We start from the raw sequence: 26,715 nt of genomic DNA, 5'->3' as shown, positions 1-26,715 counted from the left end.
TGAAGTCAAATTGGAGTATTGATTTTGCTCACGACGAAACAGGAAATGGAGCGAAAAAGTGAGTGGTTTTGCGGCGTGAATTTTTTCGCTCTAATTTTAAAGTAGAGAGAAAACGGTGTTTGAACAAAAATTCGCTTTCTCGTTAGTGTTTTTGTGTTCACATGCGGCAGTTTCATCTTGGTTTAACTGTTTTTTTTTTTTAATTTTTTGGATCAGATTTTGTTCTTAGTGGTTTTCCCAATCCATTCATAGTTCATTCTAGTCCTAGTTTTTTTGGTTAGGATCAATTTTACATTTCTCGCTAGTGGGTTTTGTTCTCGCAAGCGATATTTTGACATTGATTTTCTGTTTTTTGTTTTGATTTTTCTGAACTGATTTTTTAGAAATGGTTTTCCCAATTCACTCATAGTCCGTTCTAGCTCTATATATTCGTTTAGTCCATGAAATTTCTTTGTATTGTACGTCAGGACTTGCCCTGCTATTTTTTACAATTCAAAGAATTTGAATTGTATTGGGGCGCTGTCTTTTTTTGATCTGTTCACACATTTTCATGATTTTTGAAGTCAAATTGGAGTAGTGATTTTGGTCACGCCGAAACAGGAAATGGAGCGAAAAAGCGAGTGGTTTTGCGGCGTGAATTTTTTCCGCTCTAATTTTAAAGTAGAGTGAGAAAACGGTGTTTGAAGAAAAATTCGGTTTCTCGGTAGTTGTTTTTTAATCACATGCGGCATTTTCACTCTGATTTTTACTGTTTTTTTGGATTGAATTTTTTTCTTAGTGGTTTTCCCAATCCATTCACAGCTCATTCAAGACCTAGCTTTTTTGTTTGAATTAAATTTTCATTTCTCGCTAGTGTTTTTTGTTCACATGCGGCATTTTGACATTGATTTTCTGTTTTTTTTCTTATTTTTATCTGATTTAAAATAGTTTCCTCAATTAACTCATAGTCCATTCTAGGTCTAGTTTTTCTGTTTAGTCAATGAAAATTCTTTGAATTGTACGTCTGGACTTGTCCTGCTATGTTTTATTTCGTCGTCGATTTTTGTTACGACCATATGACGTCACAGCCACTTTTTGTTCATTCGTTCATGCAATTTCAACTGAAGTGCGTGCGTTAGGTCGTTTTTCACTCTTATTGGAGCGAGTTGTTTTGTTCATTCACGTGATTAAATTTTTGGTCACGCGTGACTTTCCTCACTCTCAAAAATGACTTCCTCACTCTGAAATTGACTTTAATTCAAAGAGATAGGGTCAAGTGAAAGTATGTCACTCTAATTGAAGGTTATTTAAAAGCAGCTAATGGAAGCAGCATTAAGTTATACATGATTCATAATCAAAATATAACATCTCACCATTTAATGGAAATTTTATTTTTGTCTTTCTTTTACTATTACTATCTTTTTGAGATTGCAGATCTACGAAGCTATTGCGGCTATTTTGGGTATATTGTTGTTTTCTTCAATTTTGCGATTTTCATTTTCTATTTACTGCCTTCAACTCCTCAAATCTATAAATCCTGGTTGTGTTTATCTAGTACAACCATTGTGTTCGTTGTTAATGAGTAAAGTATATGTGATTGATTGGAAAACGAAGCCGAAAAGCTCACTGTTGTACCTGACCCTATAAAGCATGCGAAGTGGCTGAAGGCTAACTGTCACGGTGTTTTCCGAAGTCTCGAAGCTGTCTAGTTTGTGGTGTATGTAGTTTACATTTATGATAATTTTCAGATTAAAATGTTTGTATAGACTTGTAAATATCTGTTTGAAACGGTTGTGCAATATTATTATACTTCTTGCAATAGTTCAACAGACTTATGATTTCTTGAGGCGTTGATAATCACTAAATATTTACTTGTGAGAACTTTTGACAGCATTCAATTTACAATAATGAAGATTGCAGTGGCTACATGCAACCGTGCGGACTACAGCAAGTTGGCGCCTGTTCTTCGGGGTCTGAAATTGGATCCAAGTTTCGAGGTGTCGGTTGTTGTAATGGGATCGCATTTGATAGACGATTACGGCAACACTTATCGATTTATTGAGAAGGATGGTCATGTTATTGACAGTATGCTTCATACATTAGTGAGAGGAGAGACAGAGGGTGCTATGGTTGAGAGTATGGGACTGGCTATGATCAAGTTGCCCGACATTTTAAACAGAGTGCAACCAGATTTAGTCATGGTTAGTTTTGGTATGTTTAATAACAATTTCAGTTATCGTTGCACCCTTTTCAACAGCGTTTTTTTGTCTCATCTATGAAACGTGTTAAACTTCGGAATTTTTTAGACCTTTTAAATGTTTTTCGATATCTAACCGTCATTTAGGGTACTTCATATAAATTTTTCATTGGACTATTTTTAATTCTGAAGTGATTTTGTTCACGCGCATGACTTATTATTTGCGGTACAGAAATCTCTTTCATATACAATAGTTTAATAATTTTTCCATCGACGGCTTTCATTTTTAATGTCTAACTTGTGTCGATTTGTTTGACATAAAACGAAAGAACAAAAGAATTGAAGGTTCAAGTAATCCACTGATCCTATAATTTTTTTGTTAATTTTTGCATATGACAGTGGGGGTATATTTTGAGGAATGCCTATTGAAGAGCGTCTGACTATGGTAACGACTAATGGACCACAAATTGATCAGAAATACACATAGACAATTTTAAACAGAGCTAACATATAAAAAAAGCAGCTGCCAAAAAAGACGTGCTTGGCCATAGCAAGTAAATAGCGAAAGACAGATGTGATTTGATGGAACTTTTGAACTTGTAAACATGTGAACTTTTTTGAATTGTTAGCATTTGACTATTATAACAGGATTGACAACTCACATCTGTACTTCGCTATCTACATGCTGTGGTCAAGCACGTCGTATTAGCAGCTACTTTTCCGATATATGTTTGCGCTAATTAATTGTAGTACGTAAAGTAGTAAAATTAAGCTGTTTTCCTCTCTTAGCAAATTTATAAGATTAAGCTGAACTCATCATATGAGCTTAAGCTGGTTCCGCCCTTATAGGTGCATGGAGATAGATTTGACGCCATGTCAGTGGCAATCTCAGCGGCTGTAATGAATGTTCGTGTGGTGCATTTGGAGGGCGGAGAGGTCAGTGGTACAATCGATGACGTCATCAGACACTCCATCACAAAGCTATCTCACTACCATATCTGCTGTACAAAGGTACACATAGCTCGCAAGCTTCCAGCTTTTGATTGGTTGATGAGTATAGAATTTTAAGCGAAGTAATATTTAATTCTTCACTTGGTACCGCCATGGCGCTATTTAGTTGGCGCTTTATTACATTCTGATAATCTCAGAATTTAACTGATCACAAATTAGACTCTCGCACCATTCATTTGAAAAATGCAATAAAATAACATTAATTAGCTCTTATGAGATAAAAAATGAAAGTTACCACAAAATGAAACAATCTAAGATTAATGAAATCAAGAATTTCTTAAAATTAATTATTGATAATGAAGATTATGTTGTCTATTACACTTGTTTACTCACTTCTCTCAGTGTACTTCTATCTAATTGGGACACTTGCTCATGTTCAGCTAAAATGACGAAATTTGACCGTGAAAATTGATATAGGTTTTCCGAAATACCATAATGTTTAAATTTGTACAATTTAAAACTTATAGGCAAAATTTTGTAGACAGTTGTCCTTGTTCAGGGTGCTAGGCTTCGGATTGAGAGCATGTGTGAAGATGCATCAAGAGTTCTACTGGCTGGATGTCCAGCTTATGACGAACTCATCCACACAGACGTTTCAAAGTACCATGAAACATATCGCAGGTTACTGTTACCAAACTTCCAGATATTTACAGAAATTTATTTCTGATGCGATTGAAGCCTTTTTAACCGCTCTCCATCAAAGTTAAAGGAATTATTGGTGTAAGCCCAAGATTGGTGTCATCTTCTCAGCGGTCTATTACAGGGGCCCTATTTTTTCACAATTCAAAGAATTTGATTTGTTTGAGGCCGTTGTCGTTTTACGACTCGAAGGGGAGCATTGGAGGAGTCTTTTGTTTATAGCTGCAAAGCTGTAAGCTGAGCGGAGCTATATTGCGGTGCTCTTGGTTTTTACGACTCGAAGAGGAGTATTGGTTTTTTAAGGTTTTTTTTTAACGGAAGTACTATTCGTTCAGACGCAGTTTTGACCTAAAAGCGAAAGTGAGTAAAATTGCCGTGTGAACTAATTTTTTCTGAGCGAGAGAAGTTTTTTGATCATGAGCTGCGTTTAGTGAATGGCTTTTCGACTTTAAAAAGTAATTTTGACAGAATGGCACATCTAGATAACCGTTTTTAGCCGTTTCGTCGTCTACGTGGCCCAATTTTTTGCTTGTAATTTGGTTTTTGTAGAATTAATTTTTATTCGATGCTATTTTGTAAGGTAAACCTCGGTGTTTTGAAGAGCGTTTCGAGTTCAAAATTGACGCAAATTTATTTGATTTTTTAGTTAATTTTTGGCTTTTTTTTAATCAATTTCTTCATTTTTGGATCTTTTAGCCGTCTTTTTGTCAAAAATCATTTAATATGTCAACTTTCTTTTGATAATTTATATACTCAAAGCCTCTTTCTACCTCGATGTAATTTTGTTCTATAAAATTGTACATATGCTTATCAGATTTTGGTAGTTTTTTTCCAATTTTTCTTTTTGTATTTTCGTTTTAATTACTAGTGTGGTACTAGAGTAAACTTGCAACAAACATTATGTCTATCATACTTTGGTTACCGCACCACTTAGTAACTCTCACATTCAATGCAGTAAATTAATAGTCCCCTCTTGCAGTATAGTCATACGTTACACGTTGTACACTAGTTGTTCTTTGTTGCGTCATTCGTAGCACGAATGACTATTTCCTCGCTGACAGGTACTTGACCTTGTCTAGCTGTTAGTGCGTTGGCAGCGAACTGTCTAACTGCAGTTCTGCCTAAGTGTTAATGAATTAAAGTTGTCAACGCCTACGTCTTTTGCATTCAACGCGATATCAATCGAATAACGCATAACATGGCGCAGTCAGAGTTAAAAGGCAAAACCATAGTAGGTCTAGAACCATTTTGGGAAAAACCCAGTAGTAACCCGCCAATCCCGTGGGAAAAGTGGAGAAGCCAACTCAAGATGGCAATCGTCGCTAAGACAAACATCCAAGTAGAAGACCTCCTTAGAGAGAAACCGACATCAGTCATTTACCCCCCAGAACCGGCGGAAGAGCCACCCGTAAACAACCCCACCCAAACAATGGAACGAGAGAGACTCACACGATACCATCAAGCCATTACAAAGTGGAAAAACGAGTGTAACGTCATCGACCGTGTAGGAGTATTGTGTGGAGATAAGCCTTGGGACATGGCAGACAGGAAAGTCAATTCCTTAATATATCTTAGCCTAGGAGTAGGAAGGAAAATGCATGGCAGAAAGTTTCCACATACAAATGTTGAAACGAAAACCACGGAAGAAATTTGGGAAGAACTAGAAACCACATTCATCCGACCAAGGCACGTAACGTTCGACCGGTACCTATTATTGACACGTCGCCAACAACGTGGGGAAACAATGGAACAATTCCACTCAGCACTTCGCTCACTAGCGGAACACTGTCAACTAGGCCACCTAGAAGATGAACTTCTGCGCGACATATTCACGGCAAATATGATCGACTCAGAAATTCAGAGGGAACTACTTAAAGTCACGTTATCACCCGAAAGAGCACTCGAAGTCGCAATTGGAATAGAATTGGGAGCAAGAAATCAACTCACAATCCAGTCAAAGAACGCACTCACTTCAATGGACAAACAAGAAAATTTGATGGCTATATCTAGCTCACGATTCAGAGGTACCGGAAGACCCCCACGAACAAACACCTCCTCGATGACAAGACAAGCAAGCCACAACTGTCGAAATTGCGGTCAACCTTGGACAATTGACCATAGATCCAAATGCCAAGCAATGGGCCAAACATGTCGACGATGCAACAAACCGAACCATTTTGCAAGGGTATGCAAATCCAACCTAAACCGCCCGACTAACACTCAACGAGTCAATGAAATTGAAAACAACAACTTAGAAGCGATCACGGAGGACGTCAACAACATCTCGATCGACAACGAAGTACAATCGCAGTACACCAATTCAGAGGACGATTACTCAGTCAATATGCTGTCCCCCGAGAAAGACATAACAACTCCCGCAAAACTAGAAATACAATACGGAAACAGCAAATACTGGGTGATGGTGGACTCCGGCAGCTCATCTACCTTAGTAACAGAGCGAATGGCAAAAGAGATAGAGGAACGGGACAGCAACACATGCTGGAGCCACACCACGAACCCAGTACAGCTACGCAGCTACACAAACGACCCAATTCACAATAAGGGGACCTTGTACAGTGATATACAATGCAACGGATGGAATGCAGGGCGAGCAGACCTCATCGTCGTCCCTAATAGTCATAGGGCAATCATTGGCAGTGACCTCTTCCAAGCATTAGGAATCACCCTACAACAACATGACCCCACGAATCAGGAAGGTAAGACGATCTACAACATCAGTGCCCCATCCACATGCCCACTAAAACAGGAAATTGCCATAAAATACAAAAATCTAACAAGCAGAATAGGTCGATCGGTCAACCATAAGGTAAAATCTAAATTTAAGTCGTATTACACTCCCATCCACCAAAAGGGACGCAGAATCCCACTCCACCTCCAAAAAGAAGTAGAAGAAGAACTAAAGAAACTACAAGCGAATGGACACATCACAAAACTAGACAAATGTAGCGAAGAATTCTTCATCTCACCTCACCCATTGTCATTACAGTCAAACGTGACAAATCAATTAAACTGGCAATGGACGCAAAAACAATCAATAAGGCAATTCATAAGAATAAGTACCAAATGCATAACATCGACTGCCTAATGGATAGCATCGCGCAAACAATCACCCAAGCGTCCGACGACGGAGAAGTACTATTCTCAACAATTGAACTACGTTACGCGTATAGTCAACTTCCACTGGACCCAGAGACAGCGAAACACTGCATTTTCAACATCATAGGCGGACAAGCCACAGGAACATATCGATTCAATACTGGATTTTATGGTCTAACAGACATGCCAGCCGAATTCCAAAAAGCTATAGACATAACTCTAGCTAACCTCACAAACACATTTAGTTTCCTAGACGACATAATAATAGTCACAAAGGGGGGAATACAAAATCATAAAGAAAAACTATTCAAATGCTTAGACAAACTAGAAGAAGAAAAGCTAGCAATAAACCTCGAAAAATGTCATTTTGCAAAAAGAAAAATATCATGGCTCGGATACGAAATCAATAAAAACGGCATTAATCAATAGTCTCAAAGACACAAGCAATCCTTAATCTCCAACAACCAACAACACAGAAACAACTTAAATCATCCACCATTTAACGAAGTTCATTCCAAACCTAGCCGAAACATGCAAAGATTTTCGCAAACTCTTACAGAAGGAAACAAAATTTGTGTGGCAAGAGCAACACGAAGCAATATTTAACAAAATAAGACAACATACGCCACCTCACCGAAAACACACATTTCAATATAAACCGTAAGACTAGAGTTAAAACAGACGCCTCAAGAGGAGGGCTAGGTGCTGTACTAGAACAAGAAACGTGCGATGGGTGGGTCACAATTGCTTACGCCTCCAGGTTCCTAAACAAGGCAGAAGAAAAATATAGTGTCAGTGAACTCGAACTACTAGGAGTAGTATGTGCACTAGAACACTTCAAACACTATTTACTAGGACATAAATTTACTGTTCAACCGGACCATCGGGCGCTCCTATCCAGTTTGAAAGAACGATCGTCAAAAATACATCAAAGCCGACTAACACGATGGTGTGACAGGCTAATCCCATTTACATTTACAATCGAACACACACCCGGATCAAAAATGGGGATGGCGGATTATATGTCACGAAACCCAGATCAAATAGCAAGCCCACCTAGCACATACGACGCCGACTTTATAATCGCACAAATCAATATCAATAAAGACACACTGAAAATAATCCACAAACGAGGAAGACCTAAGAAAGAGAATACAGAAAAAGTTGAGCACACAATTAAAATCAAAAGGCGCAGAGGTAGACCTAGAAAACATGACAGAAATACACAAAACACCCAATACGCCGCTCAACAAAGCACCATTAGCCCTTCCCACGATTACAACAACCGAACGACAACTGGGATGGAATCGCGCCACGAATACAACAAATTGAAAAGGTCCGTGGAAGGTCCGTGGCACGATTCCAAGCAATCCAACTTCGGGGTAAAATCGCCACACGATTCCACCACAACTAATTCAAAAGCACAAAAAGCGTGGCACAATAACAAACCTAGTCTTCAAAACGAGCAATTATGCGAAGCATCAAGGACAAAGCCTAATTACAGCAACAATTATAGCTTACGCAGCAAACGCAAAAAGGCAAGTGAACACATTCCAAACACGGAATATGACGTCACACAAGACAAGATAGTATTGAACCACACAATTAACAAAGCGCATTTGCGAATTTTGTTATCCCCTGCTCAGCAGCATTTACAAAATTTACATTTATCTACCTCTAACACAATGAGTAAATCAACCGAAACTTCAAATTCACAAGCCTCGCCATCAAGACCAAAATTTTCAATGAGCAATTTCCTCAGTCCATCTAAATCACCATCCGCAGAAAAGCAACAACATCCAAAGGATAAAGAAGTGAACGACATGATACAGGGAGTATTCAACATGAAGTTAATTGCAGCGATGACCACCGAGATTCAGTCCTACGAGAAGTCAGAGATTGTATCCTCACCGACGACGAACAGAGATGCAAAAAGCTCTGTAAACAAATCCACGGCCAATGGCGGAACCTCAGCACTCACAATGGATGCATATTGGTGGACAATAAACTCGCGATACCACACATTATGAAAGAGCCAGTCATGGACATACTGCACGCAACCCATCCCGGTGCATGGGGAATGACCGAGCTTTGTCAACGATTATGGTGGCCGTACGTCAACCGGGACCTCATAAACAAATCTAAGACGTGTAGACCATGTACTGAATTCGGTAAGAACCTAAAAAGCTTAATCACAAAAACAAAGTGGGCCCCCCTCCCACGATGCTCAGAACCTAATGAAGAGATACAAATCGATTTCGGCGGCCCAATTATAGATGGGCAAGGTCGCGAAATTTATTTCCTAGCCTGCATAGATCGCTTTTCAAAATTCCCAACACTCAAACTTTACAATAATGCCAATGACCCTAATATCGAAAAATTTCTAAACAAGTACATAGTACGACACGGTGTACCACGAAATCTAAGAATAGATCAAGCGCGTTGTCTAAAAGGCAATAAAGTACAACAAATTTGTTATAAGCATAACATCAATATAATCTTTGCCCCAGCCGGCGACCATCGTGCTATCGGTCTAGTCGAACGCCTTGTACAAAGTCAAACGTCGCCTAGGATGTATCAAATTAGACCCTAACCAAATGCCGTTTAATATAAAACAGGCACTAAGCCAAATCACGTACGAACTACGTATTTGTAGGAAGAAATCAACAAAAATATCCCCATTTGAGGCTCACCACGGGAGAAAACCTAATACCGCCCTAAGTAACGCAACTACAACCGCACATAAAAGTAATCTTGACTGGTCTAATACAATTCACGCATATTTAGATGACAACATTATCGCTAATACAATTCACGCATATTTAGATGACAACTTTATCGGACAAGAGGACTTAATCAGTGACGAGAGGTGGGAGCAGTCAGATCTAGACAGCGACAGAGAAGTCAAGGAGGCAAAAGCCAAGAAGCTGAAAGAAGCAAAGGAAGATAACGGGGACATACCACGCGTTATCAAAATGGAATCATCCAAATTCGAAGAGCCATTAGCGAAAACAAGCCCAAGACTATTATTAGCGAGAAAAAACATAGCGACCACTCGAAGTAAAAAGAACCTACAAGGGCACCTACGAAGCCGTACCAGAGGGCACGGTATTAGTGGTTCCGTACCAGAGGGTACGGAAAACGACGGATGCAACTCTCACCCTAAAAATGCCTGGACAAAAGGACACGGTCCTTCACAGATCGCATGTCGCGAAGTTCGGTACCCCCGAACAAAGGAATATACTTCTCATAAACTTTGCAGCGAGAAAGACCGTAAGAAACCACTACAAAAAGTTCGAGGAACTTATGCGGAGCCACGGAAAGGCCCAAATGAACAAGATTATGGGAATTCGAACCATTCGAAAAAGAGACACGCAGCCCGGGGAACCCCACGCGAGATCTAACCTGGAAAAAGTTTCGAGGACCAAGGTCCCACCTAAGCCTCGATATATCCACTCACCCAAAAAGGTCAAACCGAGCAAGGATCGATCTCGTGAATCGTCGCAAAGCTCCCATGAGGACCCCGCACACAGCAACTACCAGAAGGACGATAGCGGTTCTGACCCTTCAGAAGAGTTTGAAGTTGATACGTCGAACCTGCCGTCCCGCCGTAGTCAGAGAGTACGAACCCGAACCACACCGTATGACACCGACCCCAATGACAACGAGGATTCGCTATCAGAGAACGAATACAACCCGCCCATGAAAAGGTTCTCCGGGATACCGAAATTCCAAGCACCCCAGGCCAATCAAGCCCAAGCCACAACTTCCACCACCCAAGTTGAGTTCGCTACACCATATGCGGTAGAAATCCACGGACACACCAACGTCAACCTCACTACAGCGGACCCCCCGGAAAGAGAGGCTGCAACACGAGCGAGCGAGGAAGAAAGAGAACTCAACCCAGATAAACTCTGATGCGGCGAACACAAACTGTATAAAAAATTTTAGTGACTGATGTAAGTAAATTTTCTCAGAAGCAGGGAAATGTGATACTAGAGTAAACTTGCAACAAACATTATGTCTATCATACCTTGGTTACCGGACCACTTAGTAACTCTCACATTCAATGCAGTAAATTAATAGTCCCCTCTTGCAGTATAGTCATACGTTACACGTTGTACACTAGTTGTTCTTTGTTGCGTCATTCGTAGCACGAACGACTATTTCGTCGCTGACAGGTACTTGACTTTGTCTAGCTGTTAGTGCGTTGGCAGCGAACTGTCTAACTGCGGTTCTGCCTAAGTGTTAATGAATTAAAGTTGTCAACGCCTACGTCTTTTGCATTCAACGCGATATCAATCGAGTAACGCATAACAACTAGAAATTGTTCTTTTGTGCAAAATGAGGGACTTTACTTTCGTTTCAACCGAAATTCAATTATATTTTAGCGTTAAGTTTTTGAAGAACAGTTAAAAATTTTTTCATGAATGCAGTCTTAAAAATTTTTGATCATTTTTTTGCAAAATGTTTCAATGCTTCGTATGTTTGAATTCTGCTTTTTCTTTTTGCTTCTGTTCAGTAAAATGGATCTGTGTCTCGGGTGACTCGTTGTCTTTTATATGTCTCGAATTCTGAACAATGAAATGTATTCGTTTTGATTTTTTAAATTTGATTTGTAACTTTCAAAAATCAAGAATTAGTCTTTGTTACTGTGTTCCTTACATTGTGTCCGTATTCTTCACATTTTTGGTCGTATCATTCTAGTTTTGTCTTGGCATCTACATTTATATTGGCTATATTGATTTTTTCAGTTGTGAAGAAATTGAATGATTTCAGCTTTTTCTTAGATTTTCGTCGTTTCTTTGGTTTGCAATTCATTTCATTCAACTTAGGGCAGCACTGAGTTCGCTATTAAGCGTTCTCCAAAAGTTCTACTTTTTACTATCTTTTGATTTTTCTTCTCGGCCTTGGTATTGTTTTTAAACGATTTTTTGCCTTTGAATATTGTTCTGTTGCTTATGTCTTTTCTATGATTAACTTAATTTTTGAACTAGTTTGAAATCGTGTTGTCTAGCATGTATACAATAAAGAAGAAGCATGTTTTTTTACTTAGTCGCAGTGACTAGAAATCTAATTGTAGTGGGTCTCTGATTCCTTAATTTGAGCACTCTTTTTTGAAAAATTTAACTTAGTTTCTAAGATTTTTCTGTCGTTCGATTTTTTTCGCGATCTAATTGAGATTAGAATCATGAATTATTTGAGAAGCGAGAAGTTTTAATTTGATCTGTTTGATTAGAGTGAGAAAACGGTGTTTGAAGAACAATTTGCTTTCTCGCTGTTTTGTATTCGCTGGCACTTCGATTTTTACCCCTTTTTCGATAGGTTTTTTTCTGTTAATCGTTTTATCCATCCATCCATAGCTCAGTCTAGGTCTATGTTTTTTGTTTGATCGATAAAGTTCCTTTGAATTGTATTCAGGACTTTGTCTGCTCTTTTTTTACTTTGGAACAAAAAATGGGTTCTTTTTACCTTTTCACAGATTGTTCAATGTTTTGCATGAAATCGTTGACTTCTCTAACCTAGTTTCATTCTGCTCCCATTCTCCTCAAAGTGTTTTTAAGTGTCTTTGCTCAGTAAAACAATCTAGAATCTAGAGAGCCAGTATCGAGAAACGAAATCCAAAAAAAAAATTCGATGAATTCACAAAACCATATGATCTCATAATCACTTCAAATCTGCTTTTCACGCAACTAAAATGCGTGTGTGACGTCATTGTTAACTCTTTGTGGAGCAGTTTTGTCATTTGTGTGATACAATGGACATCTAACATGGCTTATTTTTTGTCAGGTCATAAATAAATCATTTCTTTAGGTTGTATTTCAGTAGTTTTCCTGTTATGTTTTTTATTTCGTCGTTGCCATCGATGATTCTTGCGACCATTGACTTTTTCCATCTCAGTGACTTTCACTGCTTTGCACGTCATTTGTTCCGCTTTTAGGCCAATTGCGTGATGTACGTCACTCAAAAAAATTGACTTCTGAACTCACCTAATCAATTTTAATTTTTATGAACATTTACGAGTTAACGATTAATAGTGTGTATCTAAGTAGTGCCAAACGTATATGCCTTAAATTATGAGGATTAATCTTGAGTTTTTGATTTCAAATAATAATTTCGACAAAAGCTCCTAGGGCTTTTTCCTTATAGAGAGCGCATGTGTCTCATAAAAATGACAGTCCCGAATCTAACCCAAAAGTCTAGTGGTCTGTTAAAGGACTGGTGATCAATCTGTATCTTATTTCTTTAGTTGTTTCAATTCCATGGAAGGCCACAAGCGTCTACTGTGGCTTTTTTCCGGCGATCTGCCGACTATGTTGATGAAGTTTTGATGAAAGTCGGACACGATTTTGCTCTAGAGAAACTGCTTCGGTTTTAAGCTTTGCAAAGCTGATAGTACAAAGAGCTTTTCCTCTCAGAACAAAGAAATATTTTTTTTGTCTGTCTTTTACTGTTTTTTTGAGGCTGCAGATCTGCAAAGCTATTGTGGCTATTTTCTGGCATTCGTCCAGCTATGTTTTCGTTGCTTTGAGAAGAAGGCCGATGGAAAAATTGATCATTTTATCGAAAACACTCACTGATGCATTTCACGACGTTCCATATTGCGGTTGCTGTTGCTGTGGTATAAAAGATTTTTGATTTGATATTTCATGGGAGTTGCTTGTTCGTAGCAGAATAGTATTCGCCGGTCATGCCAGTTAGTGAATGGACTTGAAAATGAAACTTGTTTGGGAATTATAATTTAAAGATGAATTAGGTGAGCAAACATCAATTTCTTTCAAATGAAGTTTTTAGAATTTAGGGTGCTGTTGGTCTTGATGGTAAAAAAAAGTCTCCCAAATGCAAAATGTGGGTAAAGTTGCGAAAATATCGACTGTACATCTTTGTTACAGTAATTAATAACGAATGATAAAACAATGAGGGTGTGCGCGAAAACATTGGCTCAATATTCTATGAAATAGAGTCTTCGGATTTAGTCAATTGTTCGATTTAATCAAAGATGAGGACCTGTAAAACGTTCATCACAAGCACCTATTGGTCGTCCTAGCGTCTGACTCCTAGCTGGCGACACGACTCCTGCGCGACTGCAGTAACGTATCCATGTAGAGGTCAATCCTTCTATAGATTGAGGCAACAAATAAAAATGTTTTGACTGAAAATTGAGCCATGAAAATTATAATTGAAGCTCTCGAAGAGCGAAGAGATGATAGAAGTGTGTCATGGAAGATCAGTAGTCGGTTGGAGAAATTGAGTAACTATTACTTCTATTAATTCATTGCTTTGCTACCGAATCAAATCGTTGTTACTATCACGTTTGTTTATTTCATTTTCATCATTGTCAATTTTTTCGGGAGTTCCTTAGGGCACGATGTTGTTGGTAACAAAGTGTAACAGATAAATTTGAATAATTTCCTAACTAGAAAACAGGGAGAAATTATAAAGGAACAAGGGGCTGGCATATTTCTGTGCGTGGCTCAGAGTGTTCATGTATTTGCATTTGAAGTATATAATACATCATAGTACCATATCTGAAATATCGTAGAAAAGTTGTCTTTGCACTAAATATTGTGGTTTTGCACGCTGCTGCGAAAAATACAAGCTTATTGGATTTTCAGAGGAAACAAAAATGTCGACAGTAATTTAGTAACCTACAATTACCGAGCAATTTTTTAATTGGGTTCATTTTTTAAAAACTAAACAGATGGGTGATACTATGATGCCTCCAAGAACCATTTAATTCTCATTTTCTTGTGCTTGAAAAGATGTTTTTGAAAAAAAGTTAAAAAAGTAAAAAAGTAAAACTTAAAGAAAAAAAACTTAAAAAAGTACTTTCAAAGTAAAAAAGCCCACACTACTGGATTTTGCTATTTAAGAAAAACCGAATAACACGATAGTCTGCTATATAGGAACGTCATAAGCAATGGGGGTCCGATTGACATTAAAGAGGAAAAACTTATCCAAGTTCTCCCTCGGTTATCGGAGATCGACTGATTAAATTTAGGTGGATGCCTGACCACTTCGGTACCAAGAATTACATCATATGTGTCTACCATCCAGTCACAACGGCTATCGCTGAGAGCATACTTCACTTTGGAATGCTTTTGGACGCATTGATTGAATACGACACTAAAACTGTCATTCTATTTCCCAACGTGGACGCGGGAAGCAAGGAATTAGTGCGGTTAATAAGATTGCGCAATTTAGAGAACCATTCCAAAATTGCTTGCTACAAACACATTCCATTTAATGATTTTGTCTACTTGATGGGTAACTGTGGTCTGATGATTGGCAACTCCAGTGCGGGGATCCGAGAGTCGAATGTCTTTGGGACTCCTGTGATCAACATCGGAACCCGTCAACGTGGCAGACAGTCTGGTGCCAATGTTGTCCATATTGAGGATCCCAAGGATAAAGAAGAGCTGTTGAGACATATCAGAGCGCAATTTGGAAAGGAGTATCCTTGTGACTTTATATACGGAGATGGAAGAGCTGTTGAGCGCATTGTCAAGTTTCTCAAAGGTTTGTACTTGCATTGGCAATTTTCAAATTTTCTCTTTACTAATGAAATATAAGTAAAGATATCACTCGCTGTTTTTCATTACTGCAGAATGGAAGTAATCGAACTCAACTGAAATGTAATGATTCGTATTTAGATGAACGATTAAATTTTTGAGGTCGTTTCGTGTATCTGATAATAAGTTGTTGGCAGATTCAAATCTGGCACGATCGGGATTATTAACAATATCTGGCTGATCTTATCATCTTCTGGGCTCGTTTCTGTTGATTTATTACGAAATTTAATTTTTCTTAATAATTTTAAACCAAACGCTATTTGATTTGCCTAAGAATCTGTGATACACACTTTTGTTTCTACTTCGTGCAGATGAGAATTTTGGAATGATTTTAGAGATCGACTTCGCTGCTCCCGTTCAGAAGAGTTTCACATTTGATCGCAATGGAACCTTGTGTCGAACCTCATTCGGTGAGTTTCCCCTATCCAAGCAAGCACATACATCTCAGCTGGCTTTAGCAGTAGACCTTGGGGGAAGCTTCATTCGAGTGGCCCTAGTCGACGATAGAGGTCAAATTTATGAGATAAAAAAGACAGAGATGGTCCAATGTGCCCAAGAGAGAATTCGAATCATCGTACAACTATCTAATGTGAGTGAATTAAAATAGTTTAACCTTGTACCATAGATTGTTTGAGATAGCGAACATAAAGTGCTTTTCCATGAGCAAATTTTTCATATATTCTATCTGCGTGATCCAAATTGCTCTCAATGAGAATTTTGTTAACCTTTTTATTCCGGCAATTTGCTGGCTATGTTATCAAATTGAAGGTTTTAAGTTAGTAACTTTTTAATAGCCGTGAAGCGATAGCGGCTATTTGCGGGCAGTTTGCAGGCTATGTTATCAAAATGAAGGTTTTAAGTTATTAACTTTTTAATAGCCGTGAAGCGATAGCGGCTATTTGCGGGCAATTTGCAGGCTATGTTATCAAAATGAAGGTTTTAAGTTAGTAACTTTTTAATAGCCGTGAAGCGATAGCGGCTATTTGCGGGCAGTTTGCAGGCTATGTTATCAAAATGAAGGTTTTAAGTTATTAACTTTTTAATAGCCGTGAAGCGATAGCGGCTATTTGCGGGCAATTTGCAGGCTATGTTATCAAAATGAAGGTTTTAAGTTAGTAACTTTTTAATAGCCGTGAAGCGATAGCGGCTATTTGCGGGCAGTTTGCAGGCTATGTTATCAAAATGAAGGTTTTAAGTTATTAACTTTTTAATAGCCGTGAAGCGATAGCGGCTATTTGCGGGCAATTTGCAGGCTATGTTATCAAAATGAAGGTTTTAAGTTAGTAACTTTTTAATAGCCGTGAAGCGATAGCGGCTATTTGCGGGCAATTTGCAGGCTATGTTATCAAAATGAAGGTTTTAAGTTATTAACTTTTTAATAGCCGTGAAGCGATGCCGGATATTTGCGGGCAATTTGCAGGCTATGTTATCAAAATGAAGGTTTGAATTATTAACTTTTAATAGCCGCGAAGCGATAGCGGCTATTATTGGGAACATCCAAGGGTTTTGAATTGCATTGGTGTAATGTCTTTTTGTAAGATCTGTTCCCGCTTTTTTCGGCTTCTTCACGTTACTGAGAAGCAAAATTAGAGTGGTGATTTTAGTCACGCTGAAGAAATAAAGGGAGCGAAAATTAGAGTAGGTTTGAGGCGTGATTTTTTTAAATTACCTTTAAAGGTGATCAGAAATTGGTGTTTGAACAAATTTTCTGTTTTTGAGAGGGAATTTTTTTCACGTGCTTCAATTTGACTTCTGTTTTCAGTTTCTTTTCCTTGAGTGCTTTTAGTATAATGCATATATGTTCTATTTGCGCCTAGTTGAAACTGCTAGAATTCATCAAGGGGTAGCTGAAACTTTTTATGACCTGAACATTTTTTTAAAAAAAACATTAATGAATATTTGTTTTTGCCCACTTTCAATAATTATTTATGTTGTCTTATCAGTTAGTATCATCAATGGCAGGTCTCATTGGTTTATATTGATGCGCAACAGACTCTAATGAATGGCCCGAGTTAATAGCTTATTGGTTTTCATGACTATTCATGGTTTTCATGACTATTCATGGTTTTCATGACTTCGGCACTATTTTTCCTCAAAAATTACGAGTTATTTTTTGAGCTGCAAAGTACTTTTGTAATGTTTGTTGTCTTATCGTTTTTTCTCAATAATAGGCCTCATAGATTGCTAATAGGGGCTATTTTAGTCGAATAAATCGTTTCGGTTCAAAGCTGATGCCTTCTATTGACTTTGACATCAATTGCTTTCAAAAATTTAAAGAATTTGTGAGTTTATTGAGTTTTTTTAACTTTATTATCTTATATCTTTGTCTCATTGTTGGCTGTTTTCCTTGGTTTCTACAAACCCTTTTCTTTTTATTTAAAATCTTTTCTATTCATAGCTATTGCTTTCTTTGACTTATACGCTGCCCGTTTTTAAAAAACTATTAGTGCATTTTTGTGTTTTGCAATTATTTTTTTAACTTATTGCTGTCTTATCACTTAAGCTCAATAATGACAGGTTTCATCGGTTAATAATGAGAAAAGGAATTCAATTAGTCTTAAGATCTGTTATCGGTTTTTTGACAGTTTCACGTCATTGAGAAGTCAAATTAGAGTGGTGATTTTAGTCACCCTGAAGTACTAAAGGGAGCGAAAATTAGAATAGGTTTAAGGCGTTATTTTTTTTAAATTACCTTTAAAGTGGAGTCAGAAATAGGTGTCTGAACAAATTTTCGGTTCTTGAGAGAGAATTTTTTTACGTGCGTCAATTTGACTTCTTTTTTCAGTGTTTTCTCTTGAGTCCTTTTTGTATGATACAATTGTGTTCTAATTGCGCCTAGTTGAAATTGCCTGAATTCATCAAGGGCAGCTGAAACTTTTAATAACTTGAACACTTTTTTGCCAAAAAACATTCATATTTGATTTTGAAAAAATTGTTTCTGTTGTCTGATCACTTAGTATAATCAATGGCAGGTCTCATTGGTTGATATTGAGGCGTAAAAGAACTCAATTAATGGTCCGATTTAGTAGCTTATTAGTTTTCATGACTTCGGCACTTTTTTCCTCAAAAATTATTAGTTAATTTTTAAGTTGTTTGTACTTTTGTAATTTTTGTTTTAGTGTATTCGCATTAATAACAAGCCTCATAGGTTGCTAATAGGGGTTCTTTTAGTCGAATAACTCGTTTCTGTTCAAAGCTGATGCCTTCTATGACTCTGACATCAATTGTTTTCAAGAAATAAAAGAATTTTTGAGTTTTGCAAGTATTTATTGAACTTATTTCTGTTATCACTTATGCTCATATATGATAGGTTTCATCGGATGAAAATGAGAAACAAGGAATTTTATTAGTGACATGAGTTTTTAGAAGTCGTTTTTTGATTTTGACCGTTTCTTGAAGAATTAATTTTCTACTATTGCTTGTTTTTTTGTTCATGTTGTAAAATTGCTTAATCTCAACGGTGTCATACTATTGTTATCATTGGACATCTAACATGGCTTATTTTTTGTCAGGTCATAAATAAATCATTTCTTTAGGTTGTATTTCAGTAGTTTTCCTGTCATGTTTTTTATTTCGTCGTTGCCATCGATGATTCTTGCGACCATTGACTTTTTCCATTTCAGTGACTTTCACTGCTTTGCACGTCATTTGTTCCGCTTTTAGGCCAATTGCGTGATGTACCTCACTCAAAAAATTGACTTCTGAACTCACCTAATGAATTTTAATTTTTATGAACATTTACTAGTTAACGATCAATAGTGTGTATCTAAGTAGTGCCAAACGTATATGCCCTAAATTATGAGGATTAATCTTGAGTTTTTGATTTCAAATAATAATTTCGACAAAAGCTCCTAGGGCTTTTTCCTTATAGAGAGCGCATGTGTCTCATAAAAATGACAGTCCCGAATCTAACCCAAAAGTCTAGTGGTCTGTTAAAGGACTGGTGATCAATCTGTATCTTATTTCTTTAGTTGTTTCAATTCCATGGAAGGCCACAAGCGTCTACTGTGGCTTTTTTCCGGCGATCTGCCGACTATGTTGATGAAGTTTTGATGAAAGTCGGACACGATTTTGCTCTAGAGAAACTGCTTCGGTTTGAGCTTTGCAAAGCTGATAGTACAAAGAGCTTTTCCTCTCAGAACAAAGAAATATTTTGACAAACTTGAGCCTTATGTTGAAACTTTCTGTGCTACGGAGTCTCGCACAAGCCGTCATGTATTACATCATACTTTGTTTTTACGTGTATTTGTAGCAACTTTTGGAGAACAAGCGTGATCTTGTGGCTGGCGTGGGAGTGTCAACGGGAGGAAGAGTAAACTCAGAGACGGGTGAAATCCTTTTTGCAACCAAAGTGCTAAGTGGGTGGAGGGGAACGCCTCTCAAGACTCGGTTGCAGGAAGAACTGGGATTGCCTTGTTACGTCGAGAATGACGGAAACTGTGCAGCCTTAGCTGAGCTTCATTTCGGACAGAACAAAGTAGAAGATATGGTTAGTGCTGGTACTAAAAGAGCCGGCAAAAACCCTGAGGTTTGTCTCGGCTAATTGAGCTCCGAGCTCTCATAGAGGATGAATTTCATCTTTGTGAAGCTCAGTGCCATGGAAATCATTACAACAACAATAGCCAATCCATCATGCAATGCATGGCCGAGACATTGTTGTTCTGAAGACTGTGCTGATCGTAGATCTAATTTTGAACCAATCATATGAAAGTTTTAAAATGCGAGATCTGTTACCTAAATGCAGAGACAGATTTGAAAACCTGCAAAGCTCGTGTTTAAAACATGATTCGGTGATTCTGCTTTACATTCTGCATATCACGCGTTTCCGATCGAATCCCTCGACGCGGCTCTGATCGAATCCCAGTTATTTTCAGAGACTTTATCAGAACCACGTGCACCATGCGTTGTTAATAGTTTGGCCAATGGAACTGCTATAAATTTGCATCATCATTTGACACAACATTAACTATGGCTTAACAGAGGCCAATGAATTCAATTACTCTGCTTAACAAATTAGGCCGTCTCTGTCACAAAGACGGAATTGAATGTCGACAATTCTTTAGGTTGTGCTGCATTTTGGAACTGGAATCGGAGGTGGAATAATCCAAGACGGGTGTCTGGTCAGTGGCAGCAGTTACTCGGCTGGAGAGTTTGGACATATTGTAGTCAATTTTGACGATGGTCCTGACTGTATGTGTGGGAACTCAGGATGTGTCGAGGCTTATGCAGGGGGGTGGGCTCTGAACAAATTGGTCAAAGAAATGGAGGTAAGCTAAGGCTATCAATTTAACTTGCAACAGTCTTATTTGTCAGGACAAAATACCCAATGACAAAATATCCAATGCCAAAATGTACTCAATCCTATATATATTAAACGCGTGAGCTCTAAAATGTGACACATTTTTTTGCATCTTTAAGGGGACTTTCGGAGCGCGTGTTTAAGAGCCGCATTGGGATATCGAGAGAGGTCAATGACCTAGTAGAGAGGTCAATGGCCTAGCAGTGGCTCCAATTAGATGGGTGAGAACTGAACCCGGGACAAAAGACTGTTAGTCAGGTGCGGTTACCACGAGGCTTGAACGTATGCTTGCACGGGGAGAGGGTTTACCCTTCTGCGTACTGCGTGTTTTTGAATTGCTCTCGAACGAAGTTTGAGGCATTTATTGTAAACGTGTTTTAAAAAATTTTAGCTTTACAGATTCTGCGCTTTTCTAGAACAGTCATCGCTTTGAAGTAAGTTTTTCACGCTTTATTATTTGCTGGATCTCAGTTGCCCTGGATCTGAAATATTGTTATTGATAACATTATGGTTATTGAAATATGGTTATTGATAAGCGATTGTTAGAAACGGTGGTTATAGCGCAGTTGGTAAGATGGAGGACTGCTAATCAAAGGGTCATGGGTGCCAAGCCGTGTCGGGTACCATTCCTTTTGTAGACATGGAACTTTCTATTCTACGCCATGCTTCCTGCGTTTGCGAGCGATTCTTGCGACGTTAATCGGTTCATGTTCCCGTGCGTGAGCATGTGTGTTTTGGTGAATTAAAAATGGCAATTGTTCTCTTTTCATAGCAATTCTTTTCTCCTGTCTCCTAGTCTTCTTTCGTTAATTTTCATTTTTTGAACGGGGGCTTTTCGTGAAAAACGATAGATTTTCCGTTTTTGTTGCTGGAACGAATTTTTGAGCAATCAGTTGTTTTCACGCGCTCCCTATCACACGCTCTCTCTCTCTCTCTCTCTCTATCTATCTTTTATCTATCTATCTATCTATCCATCCATATATATCCCTTGCTTTTTCTCTCTTTGACTTCTGTCTTTCTTACTTCTCTCACTTTCGTTCTTCTCTTTCTTTCTTCTTTTCTCTTTTTCTTTCTCTTCTCTCACTCTCTCATTCTATCTTTTTTCTCCGTTTTGCTATCTCTCTCTCTCCCTCCTCTCTTTCATTCTTTTCATTTTTCTTTTTCTCTCGGTTTTCTTCTCTATTTATTCCCTTCTTTCTCTCTGTGTAGCTCGCTTTTTTTTGTCTTTCTCTCACACAACTCATCAATAACTGATCAATAAAACCAGTTGAGCATTTAGTCCCCTCAGAAAAGGGTGGCCAAAACAACATATATCTAAGGTTTTATTAAATATCAGTCGAACAGGAGCACAATGGTCCGTACCGCTACTATCGTAACATGTTTTAAGTGTCCTTAATTACGCATAAAACATGCGTTTTCAGACGCGCTGTAGCCCTATTGTTGAGGTCTTAACCTGTAAATGTGCATGTCGCATAAAAAAAACAAGCGAGCCAAAAAAAACCGTTGACCAAAATATTGCTTCTGTAGAAAGGGCAACGCATCGGTCGCGTGAGGGATGAGAACTATGGCTGTTACATTAAGTTCATGGTTTCGCGCCTGAGTTGGTGCCGACAATGTCTACTGTTTTGTTGTCCATTCTGGTAATTGCTTTTTTAATACACTACTGTCTGTCTTTTTCTTTATATATTATTTTTTCCTTTCTTGTATTCTAGTAATTGTGAGTAGCACCTGAGCGCAATCGCGAACTGCGATTTCATATGTTCACGTACTTTAACGGTATTTAAAGATGCGGCCTAGAGTTATACATGGGTTTTGAGTCGTGCTATACCACCATATTTAAGCTCCTTGTCTGCGCATGTTTTGCGCTCATTTAGCATGCCGCATAGCAAAAACAAGCTTGCCAAAAAATTCGGTGACCACAAATTTGTTTTTAATTGCTCTCAAACGAAGTTTGTAGCAATTATATTAGTCCTGTCGTCTTTTTTTTTATGCGATTTTTCGCTTGACCAATTTTTCATCTGACGCTTTTGACTTTTCGTCCTCAAAAACGGGATAAACAGGTAGCGCCCAGCGGGCATTAAGTGCTCTTAGAGCCTTTCAGGTCTGTTTCAGCTCAAACTGTCTTGGAGACTTATACTTATACTTATGGTGTGAGGGGCGGTTCTTAGAGGTTGACACCCCCCCCCTTTGTTGACCCCCCACCCCCACTATTGGCTCCACTCCCCCCACCGCGCTTTGCCCCCCCCCCCCAGTGCTGCCCCCATCAGCCCCCGGTGCACCCCCCCCCCCCCCCCCCGTGGCTAGCTACTGACCAAGCCAACCGCTCGCCGGTCGTTTGAGAGCAATTCGCCCGACGTTAGTCGGTTATGTTTATAGAGTGCAGTAGACAATAGCAGTACGCAGCGGTAGCGTAACGGTTGGCTGCTAAGCGGTTGGCATGGTTTCTCGGCCGAGTTGGTGGCAAAGATTTGTTTTCTTGAGCCAAATTGTGTAAATGTTTTAATACCCTCATGTCTGTCTGTCTGTCTGTCTTTAATTCTTTTTCAATTTGTTATCTTTTTTCCTTTGTGTAAAATTTAAGTCGCACTTGAGGCAATGCTGAACAGCGCTCCTATTAGTCTTTAACGGTCCTTAAACATGGTGCCTCGCTTAATACACACACGTTTTGAGACGAGCTTTGCTGCCATGTTCATGCTTCTAATCTGCTTATTAAGCATACGCATAGCATAAACGAGCACGTCAAAAAAGTCTTCGACCAAAAATTTGCCGATGTACAAAGGGCCGTTGAAAAGCGATACGCTTCGGTAGCGTAAGATTTAACACCTACGGTTGTTAGGCGAGAGGAATAGATTCACGCCCAAGATGTCGCGTAAATGGCTACAATTTTCTTGGGCTCAAAATTAGTAAATGTTTTGTTTTACTACACTTCTTTTTATCTAGGTAGCTCTTGAGCGCAGTGGTTAACAGCGCTCCTATTACGTTTTTTAACTGTCATCAATTGTGCTGCCTAGTGTAATATACGCACACGCACACACACACACACACACACTCAAACACACACACCAGGTGAGCCAAAAGAAACCAGTTTCAAAATTTTTCCAATGTCAAAAGTTCAGTGGACAGTAGCAGTACGCATCGAATTCGTGGAGAAATTTCTGCTGAAACTGACGACAATATTCTTGACCAAAAATTGGGTAACTGTTGTGTTTCTTGCACTGCTGTCTGTTTTTCCTTTCTATTTCTTTAATGCTTCTATTCTTTGTATTGTATTTTTTGTTCTTCTACATACCTTTTATAAAAAAATATGAGTGGCACTTGAGCGCAATGGTTTAACAGCGCTGCTATCTTCGTTTAATGGTTTTTCAACATGGAGCTCAGCGTAATACATGCGTTTTGAGACGCTTATTAGTCATGCGGCATAGCCAAAACAAGCGAGTCATAAACGCAATTGTTCAGAAATTTGCTGATGTAGAAAGGGCAAAACACAAGTTCAATCCGCATCGGTAGTGTAAGTGGAAAGACTAAGTGGAAAGTAGCTGTTAAATGAGGGGAAAGGTTCGCGACCGAGTTGGTGTGAAACAGAACTCTAAATTCTTTTAAACCTTCTATTCCTTTAAATGATTTTCTGGTGATGGTTTTGCTGACCTGCTAGTGTTGAAATAATCATGTTAGTGTTGAAAGCGCATTTAGCATAACTGAGCATGCAATCAATAATGCGCTTAAGTATTTTAAATCTGGCTCTCAACGCGGACTTCTTATCTTTAATCGGGTTATTTAACGATAAAATAAAAAGGAATAAATGTATAATTTTCTTGTATAATTTCCATCTAACTGTCTTAGACATAAAAAGCTCAAAAACTTTGCTTTATTTGTCGGAACAGTGAACTGCTTCATTGAGTGGAAGTGTTGCGTATAGTCAGTTTTAACGCTATCGAACGTTTCAAAGGTCAAAGTTCACATTCAAAACATGCATATATCTGGCGAAACACTGTCCATTTGCATACCCCGAGATTTTCGAACGTTCGCTTGCGTTGCAACTTTATGGGACTTACTATAGAATATCCAAAGGTCATTCTCAGTCCTTTATTTTTAATAAAGTAACCCAAACATGAGGTAATCTCTTTTGATCTGCGAACGGAGCTGTTGTATATTTGCAACGTAATGTATTTCGGCTTGTGATCCCATTCTCCAGCTATTTCTTGCTCAACTTTAGTTGTTGACTTACTTGTTGCGAGCATTCACTCAAAGTTCTCTCAAATGTTTTGGCCATGCATGATTAGTATCTAATCGTTTTATTTTCTGATCCTTATTCCTATCTTTTTACTCTTATTTTTCAATAGAAGTAGCAATTAAGCGAACGACATTTTTGTTTTGTTCAAAATGCCCTGGGAGTTTTTGTTTGAGGGGTCCCGTCTATACCTTTTTCAAACGGTTTCGCATTCAAAATCTGTTTGGTGTTTAAGTTGTCATCAAATGGCAAGAAAGAAGTGCCCTGTCACTCGGGTGACGAAGCGAGCGGCTATCAGCAACCCTCAATTTCTCAACCAAAGAAACCAGTCTTGTTGACGGACTTAGCCGATGAAGGCGTGGAGTACGCTGTTCAACACATCAACCGTGCCATCAGGTCTATTGCATCTGCACTCATTACATTATACAGCTCATACAACCCCCCAGTTGCTGTACTTGCTGGACCGCTGTCGCCAGTGTACTTCGAGGGTGTCCAGAATAAGCTGGAAGAGAAGTCTTCTATTTTGGGGAAAAACTTCACGGTAGTTCATTCTGCTATGTCTGAGATGTCCTTGAAGGGTGCAGCGACCCTGGTCCTGCATAGTCCTAGTAGGGCTGCATCAAGTATGGAAACCTAACGGAGAAAAAGGCGACTATGGAAAAAACTGGGGTCTTATAGCCCCCTCCCAGCTTTTGGTCAGATTACCTATAGCCCCCCCCCCCCCCCCATTATGTACCATAATGGAGGGGCTATGATTTCATAGGGGGCTATAATGGTAAAGACCCGAAAATTGAATGAGTGAAAGACTTAGTTGCTGAAAATCAGTGCCAAATTTTACCACCTGAATCGTTAGTGTATATAAATTTTCCGGGAGGTTCGCGCGGACCAGGAAAAAATTTCCAAACTTCAACTTTTGACAGAAAATTCTCCCATCCTTTTAATTTTACTGAAACTAGTAATAACCCGATCATTGACCTTAAATTTGACGCCTGGTACTTAACGAACGTCTTGTACTCTTTGAAAGGGATGAAAATATTGCCCTCTAATAGCGTTTGGCTGAAAAACTGAAGCATTTGTTCGACTGTAGAGTCATAATTAGTTGCGATTTTGTGTTTCGTCATATGAATAAATTACAAGAAATCGAGAATCGGAAGGAGCTCTTTTGTTTGATCCTGAGTTGTTTTGATATTTTCATTTATTAGCCAAATAAATTAACCATGTGCAAATATGGTGCCGTGCAATCAATGAAGCTCGTATGTTTACAACCTAAACTTCATGACCTAAAAATTTTTATGCCAAATTAGTTTAAGTATTATTCGTCTGAATCACAAATTAGAATCAATGTTCTTTGAAACACTTTTGCTGTATTTATATATCAAGTTTACTATTCCCTAAAATGAGGCTTATCAGTTATGTTTGTATCCTTATGTTCAGTTTCCAAGTTTAATATCAAATGTTCAAATTAAGTATACAAAATAAAATTTATGAATTTTGTTCTATATTTTTAGAGGCTTGTGCTTTTGAATAACCAATAATTGTTATGAATATTTGCTTCCTTTTGCAGTTATCCTATGGCTTATTGTTCTCTCATTTCCCAAGTTTCTCATCATTCGTAAGTTGACTTTGCTTTGAACAGATTTGTTGACCGTGATCGTTTTAAATCTACTATAAG

The 26,715-nt window shown here is 38.4% G+C and overlaps 1 protein-coding gene across 1 annotated transcript; it reads left to right on the top strand.

Moving 5' to 3' along the window:
* The first annotated feature begins 1,705 nt into the window (after window positions 1-1,705).
* On the top strand, window positions 1,706-26,694 carry LOC142353277 (bifunctional UDP-N-acetylglucosamine 2-epimerase/N-acetylmannosamine kinase-like). The gene is made up of 8 exons (XM_075405507.1): window positions 1,706-2,180; window positions 3,026-3,187; window positions 3,687-3,808; window positions 14,946-15,463; window positions 15,852-16,105; window positions 19,769-20,005; window positions 20,580-20,783; window positions 25,279-26,694. Exons 1-8 carry the CDS (start codon window positions 1,887-1,889, stop codon window positions 25,678-25,680), a joined length of 2,193 nt encoding a protein of 730 aa, XP_075261622.1. The 5' UTR covers window positions 1,706-1,886; the 3' UTR covers window positions 25,681-26,694.
* The last annotated feature ends 21 nt before the right edge of the window (window positions 26,695-26,715 follow it).

The sequence above is a fragment of the Convolutriloba macropyga genome, chromosome 14 (assembly GCF_964194025.1).
Source record: "Convolutriloba macropyga chromosome 14, txConMacr16.3, whole genome shotgun sequence".
NCBI lineage: Eukaryota > Metazoa > Xenacoelomorpha > Acoela > Convolutidae > Convolutriloba > Convolutriloba macropyga.
Note: the sequence above shows the minus strand (reverse complement) of the source record. Positions and strands in the feature narration are given on the sequence as shown.

What these genes read in the sequence shown, in the direction of transcription:
- LOC142353277 (XM_075405507.1), top strand. Translation starts at nt 1,887, where the DNA reads ATGAAGATTGCAGTGGCTACATGCAACCGTGCGGACTACAGCAAGTTG. An exon ending in ACCATATCTGCTGTACAAAG is followed by an intron (nt 3,188 to 3,686) that starts GTACACATAGCT and finishes GTCCTTGTTCAG; the next exon opens with GGTGCTAGGCTTCGGATTGA. An exon ending in TACCATGAAACATATCGCAG is followed by an intron (nt 3,809 to 14,945) that starts GTTACTGTTACC and finishes GATTAAATTTAG; the next exon opens with GTGGATGCCTGACCACTTCG.